The sequence below is a fragment of the Emiliania huxleyi genome (assembly GCF_000372725.1).
Source record: "Emiliania huxleyi CCMP1516 unplaced genomic scaffold EMIHUscaffold_26, whole genome shotgun sequence".
In the NCBI taxonomy this organism is placed as follows: domain Eukaryota; phylum Haptophyta; order Isochrysidales; family Noelaerhabdaceae; genus Emiliania; species Emiliania huxleyi.
This window is the reverse complement of record NW_005200088.1, coordinates 850,842-856,715: the sequence shown is the minus strand read 5'-3', so window position 1 is coordinate 856,715 and position 5,874 is coordinate 850,842. Positions and strand designations below refer to the sequence as shown.

Sequence of the window (5,874 nt, the reverse complement as noted above, 5' to 3'; positions counted from 1 at the left end):
AGTACAACATTCAATACTTTTAACTCTGCAAACTCCAATAATTCAGGTGCCCAAAACGCATTTTATCGGCCGCATAGCGGCCGAGGAATTTTTGGGTCGCTTTTTAGAGCAGGCGGACATCGCTTCCAGGGAGGGGGGCGCACTTCTGCTCACACCACATGCTAGGGGGGGGGTCCGACCCCCCCCAGAGGCTTCACCACATGCTGGGGGGGGGGGTCCCGCCCCCCCCAGCACCTTCACCACATGCTAGGGGGGGGGTCGTGGCCGAGGACCCCCCCAGAGACTCGTGGTCAGACCCTCCGGGCCCTTGATTTTACGCCTCATTTCGCAGCATTTTCGAGGGGAAAATCATCTTTTGGAGCTACATGAGCCTTGAGACTGGTCAGATTCTCCAAGATATTGGTCTTTCAGCCACGATTTCACAATTTTGGGGGCAAAATCGGCTCTCTGGCGGCTATTCCTAGCCCACGAACTGCTGGGGGGTGCCCACCACATGCTAGGGGGGGGGGTCCGACCCCCCCAGAGGCTTCACCACATGCTAGGGGGGGGGTCCCGACCCCCCCAGCGCCTTCACCACATGCTAGGGGGGGGGTGGGGCGTGAGCAAAAATGCGCCCCCCTCCCTGGAAGCGATGTCCGCCTGCTCTTATGACCCCTCCCTCGTCCCACATTTTAGAGTTAAAAGTATTGTCTCGCGCGCTGGGGAGACCCGCACCAGATGTCGATGTGTATTTTCTTGTGTGTTATCATCTTCAAATGTATTGGTGAAAACATGTACGGCTGTCCCTCTCCGGCAGGCGGATGCGTGTGCGTCTCTCGGTCTCGCCCTCTCAAACATTGGGCTCGTCGATCAGCTCTCGAGCTCAGACACCACCCGCTTCCGAAACAAAACGGAACCGCCCACGCCTTAGAGCCAACGCCGTGAGCCTCTCGACGATCGTCACGGGCCGTGACAGACGCCGCAGTCACGGTCCGCCGGGAGCACTGACTTGAAATAGATCAGCTTCGCCAGCAGCCAACACGGCGGCGCGGCGAGCCGCCTGTCCGAATCGCCAACGATCCTTCCCCCGCGCACCTCGAAGCGACGTCGTCGCCCGCCTGGGCCCTTGCCTCCGCTCGCCCCCTCCACCCCTGCGGGCGGCACAGCCGGCTCGCTCGTCGCTATGTACTCGACGTGGAAGTCTCGCCGCGTAGGCAGAGCCTCGAGCGAGATCAGCCTGCGGAGCTGCCAGAAGGGCACGCGGAATGGCAAGACGACAGACACGTCGCCGCCGCGGCCCAGCACTGAGTTGGCGTGAGAGACGCAGCGGATGCCACACCGCCGCGCAAAGGCCTGCGAGATGAGGCGAGGCGGTTGGGGCCGGCCTCCACTAGTGAGTGTGGGCCACTCGTCTACTCCACGGCGCGAGGCTCGGTGCGCGAGCCTGCAGCGGCGAGACGTCGTTGCCTTCGAAGGTCGCACCGAAGCACGAGTGCGTGTGGTAGTCGCGGATCAGCTCAACGTCGCTGTCGACGACAGTGACGAGGTCCGCTGCCATGCCGCACAGCTGCCAGGAGGCGGGCACGAGCCGGTGGTTTGTCCAACCGCCCTCGACGTGCAAGTTGGAAAACATGGCCCACGTGGCGGCGGTCTTGTAGCCGAGATACGGGCCCAGTCCGTTGAGCAGCGTCAGCAGCAGCAGCGCGGTGCCGCACGCAGCGAAGGGGAACGGCATGGGCGGCAGCGCGAGCACGCCAGGGGGGGTTGACGTGCCTGCCGGGATCCAGCTCGCCGGGCAGAGCAGGCAGAGCCAGAGGAGCGACAGGACGTGTTCGCACGAGCCGAGCTCGCGGCAGCGCTGCGCCTCGAGCCGCCAGCAGCCCGCCAGCGCGGTGGCGGTGAAGCTGAGGCGTGCCAGAGGCGCTGAGCTCATCCACGAGAGCCGGAGCACCAGGGCGGGGGGCGCGCAGAGGACCAGGCTGGCCATGGAGATCACCTACTTCACGGCCTTGCCTTGTGACGAGGCGCTAACTATGCGCACAGAGCCGGTGGTTCGAGGGCCGAGTAGTCGTAGGCGATCGACCCGAGGAGGAGATGGAAGATCCAGAGCACAAGCGCTGCGCCGCGGAGGTCCCCAAAGGTCAGCAGCGGCGGAATGGCAATCTCGACGGCCTCAAGAGTGACCAGTCCCACCTCGAGGATCGCGAGGGTGGCCCGGTCCCCGAGCAGCGCGAGCACGCGCCCAGTCACGGCAGCCGGCACAAAGCCCTCGCCAACAAAGCAGGTAAAGACGGTGCAGCTAGACTTGCGCACATCAGCGTAGCCCGAGTTGAGCTTTGCAAAGGCCGCAAAGCAGTAGGTGGTGACAAAGATGGTGCGGGCGGCCGGCGCACAGAGCTGCCAGCCCTCTGACGCGGTGCGACCCGTTGCCCACGCGCAGCACATGCCGCACCAGAGGTTGGCGTCGGCCAGCAGGCCATACGTGCCGCTGTTGTCGACCTCATAGGGAAGGCACGCCCATCCGAGAGCGAGGGTGGTCGTGAGAGTCGCGAACAGAGCCACCGGCGACGGAGCTGCGATGCACCACAGCAGTGCCGCCAGCGCGGAGACGCGCAACGCGCAGGTCAACCGGTCCGGCCCGCGCAGCCAATCGGTCAACGGCGCGCCTCTGCTAAAGACAAGCACGGCGAGGCGGACGAAGCGCATCTGGGCCCAAATCGCGGCGAGGGCGGTGAGGGCATCGTTGGCGTTGGCGTCCATAGTGAGGGCATCGGCCGCGGCGGTCCGGGAGGGGTACAGTGGGTTGCGGGCATTAAGAAAACAGGATTGCGCGGCACGCCGCCGTTTCTAAGCCTTTCCACAGCCCTCATCCACCCCACGCCGTGGTTTCTTAGCTCCGGCCGGGGCACTCAAGCCAGAGCGCCGGCCCGAAGGATTTTTAGGTAAGTAAAGAGGTAAGCTGCGGTCCGCGAGGGCGATGCCAGAGTCTGCCGCCGAGTCAGCTCTCTGTCTGGATGACGGGAAGACGCACACACGCCTCCATTCACTCCATCCACCCAGAACACCGCAGACTTGGATTCGTTGGAAAGTGACAAGTGCGCGCGCCGCAGGCGAAGAGAAATTTTGAGCTGGGCCTCCCGTTCACACTCGTGTCTGGCCTTTTCTCGGGGCCGCGCCTGCGGCGCGCCGTGGTTTCTTAGATTTTTGCGGAAATCGCTTGGTAGGGTTTCTTAATGGTACGTTTTCTTAATGCCCGCAACCCACTGTATTCAGCCGGCGGGCGGGCGCTCGCAAAAATATCGCGGGAGCGTGGTGCGTCATACCACGTCCATCCATCCAACCAAGAGAATGCAACTCAAGTTTTGATCGCTCACAGCTGGCCGACGTGTTGTTGAGTATCAGAGTATGATTCCTGTCTGCAGGTCTATTCACACCTCATGCGATCTTCCATGTCCAGACAGCGTCCAGACAGCGTCCAGACAGCGTCCAGACAGTGTCCAGACAGCGTCCAGACAGCAAAATCGGAGCGTCTAGACAGCTATTCAGACAGTAACAGCACTTGAGTGTACACAGCTGATTGAAGTAAAGGGGAATGGTGCAGCTGCCTGCCAGAGCAGAAAGATTCCTTAATTCTCTCCACTACAAAAAAAGTCCAGTGCGGAACCGAGATCATGGCCCCGAATGCCGTGCTCTCTAGGTAATGTGTGGGAGCTCCACAAACCAGGTTTGAGGGAACCTGGGCAGTGCCGCGTAGTGCAGCGTGCACGCGTGCGCGGGCGTGCGCGCGGGCGTGTGCGCGCACGTGCGCGGGCGTGCGCGGGCGTGCGCGGGCGTGCGCGCACGTGCGCGGGCGTGCGCGCACGTGCGCGGGCGGGCGCGTAGTGCTGCGTAGTGCCGCGTAGTGCCGCGTGCGCGCACGTGCACGCGCGCGTGCGCGGCGTGCGCGTGCGTGCGTGCGCGTGCGCGTGCGCGCGGCGTGCGCGGCGTGCGCGGGCGTGCGCACGCGTGCGTGGCATGCGCGGCCAGGGCGCAGGCAAGTGCCTGAGGGTATGGGGGTGGGCTCCACCCTGGGGCTCCCATAGAGCCATTGTCGGCTCAGTTTGATGGGTATCCCGGGCAGCGGCGCGTCGCCGCCGGCGTCGCCGACGGCGACGCCGTCGGCGGCGATGGTGGCGGCAGCGCCAGCGGCGCTCTCACCTTCTCTTCGGGTTTCTTACTATCTTTCAGCCCCACATGGATAGTGACATCAAGAGAGCGGCACACCTTATTACGTTCACATCGCGACAAGAGACGACAGGGGGGGGGGGGCAAGTGGACGGAGACCAGAATGCGCTGAACCAGATGGCATGCCGTACGGGGCCCTCGCAAGAGCCGGTGCACTCTGTCTGTCTCGGCGTCGTGCCGCACGCCACGCCCCTCTCTACCCCCCCCCCGCACCCGCAGGGGCAAACTGGCGCGAGGTTAGCGCTGCCCCGCCCTAATGAGGGGGTGGGTGGCGAGGGGGGAGGGGGGGGGGGTACGGGGGGTGCGCGCGAATGCACGCGCCCCTCGCTAGTCCTTGTCCTTTGCCTTCTTCCTTTTCTTCTTCTCGCCGTCCTTGCCGCCGCTGCCGCCCTCCCCGTCCCGCTTCCGCTTCTTCTCCCCCTCCCCCTCCTTTGCAGCCTTCTTGGCCTTCTTGGCCTTCTTGGCCGCCGCCGCGTCGTCGTCGGCCTCGTCCTTGGCGCCCTTCTTCTTCTTGCCGCTCGGCGCGAGCGTAGAGTCCGCCGCCACAGAGTACCCGCGGCCCTTGTCGGTGTCCGCCGCCATCACCACCGCCGGCTGCGGGCGCGCCGCCGGCGCCGCATCCGCCGCCTCGACGGGCGCGCGGCCCTCGAGCTGCCGCAGCCGGTCCTCGACCTGCAGGAAGAAGGGCCGGGGAATGGCTCGGGGGAAGGGGTCGGGGGAAGGGGCGAGGTCGACCTTGATGCGCGATGTAGGGAGATGTAGGGAGATGTGGGGAGATGGAGGGAGATGTAGGGAGATGTGGGGAGATGTGGGGAGATGTGGGGAGATGTGGGGAGATGTGGGGAGATGAGGGGAGATATGGGGGAGATACCTTGAGGCGCGAGTCGATACCTCTCCTTCTCGGAAGTGTCTCAGAAGCGTCTCGGAGGTGTCTCGGAAGTGTCTCGGAGGTGTCTCGGAAGTGTCTCAGAAGCGTCTCGGAGGTGTCTCGGAAGTGTCTCGGAGGTGTCTCGGAAGTGTCTCGGAAGCGTCTCGGAAGTGTCTCGGACCTTGAGCCGCGAGTCGATGCCGATCGTGGCCGTGCTGCTCTCGCCTAGTACTTAAATCAAACGGAGTAATGACCTTGATTAATGCAAGCAATGGGCGGCCGTGCTGCTCTAGCCGAGAGCATCGACGCGGATCGAGAGGGCGCACCTAATTAGTTATTAATTAAATTTTAATTAACTGTTAATTAATAGCATCGACGCGGACCGAGAGGGCGCACTTTGCCGCGAGGACGCGCGAGATCTTGCCCTTGTGCTTTGGCTGCGCCTGCCGCGGCCCGCGCGGTGCACGTGTCAGGAGTGGACGCGTCCGATGGACGTGTCCGATGGACGTGTCGTGTGTGGACGTGTCGTGTGGATGTCAAGTGGACGTGTCTGGACGTGTCCGGTGGGTGTCATGGGACGTGTCAGTGGACGTGTCCGGTGGGTGTCATGGGACGTGTCAGTGGACGTGTCGGCGGGCACCTCGGGGGAGGCGTCTCAAGAGGCGTGAGGGCCGCTCCGAAGGTCTCGGAAGCGTCTCCGAAGTGTCTCGGAAGCGTCTCGGAAGCGTCTCGGAGGCGTCTCGGAAGCGTCTCGGAAGCGTCTCGGAGGCGTCTCGGAAGCGTCTCGGAAGTGTCTCGGACGC

General features: G+C 64.0%; 2 protein-coding genes across 2 annotated transcripts in view; both read right to left on the bottom strand.

Moving 5' to 3' along the window:
- Positions 1–939: 939 nt before the first annotated feature.
- On the bottom strand, positions 940–2,739 carry EMIHUDRAFT_100937 (hypothetical protein; the record flags this gene model as incomplete). The annotated part of the gene is made up of 3 exons (XM_005777608.1): positions 940–1,332; positions 1,439–1,883; positions 2,021–2,739. 3 exons carry the CDS (start codon positions 2,737–2,739, stop codon positions 940–942), a joined length of 1,557 nt encoding a protein of 518 aa, XP_005777665.1.
- A 1,791-nt stretch (positions 2,740–4,530) lies between these two features.
- EMIHUDRAFT_206438 (hypothetical protein) overlaps positions 4,531–5,874 on the bottom strand; it is a gene marked incomplete at both ends in the record, with an annotated part of 3,244 nt that continues 1,900 nt past the window's right edge. Inside the window, 2 exons of the mRNA XM_005777607.1 lie at positions 4,531–4,575; positions 5,455–5,514. Of these exons, the coding sequence (XP_005777664.1) occupies positions 4,531–4,575; positions 5,455–5,514 (105 nt within the window). The remainder of the gene's footprint in view (positions 4,576–5,454; positions 5,515–5,874) is intronic.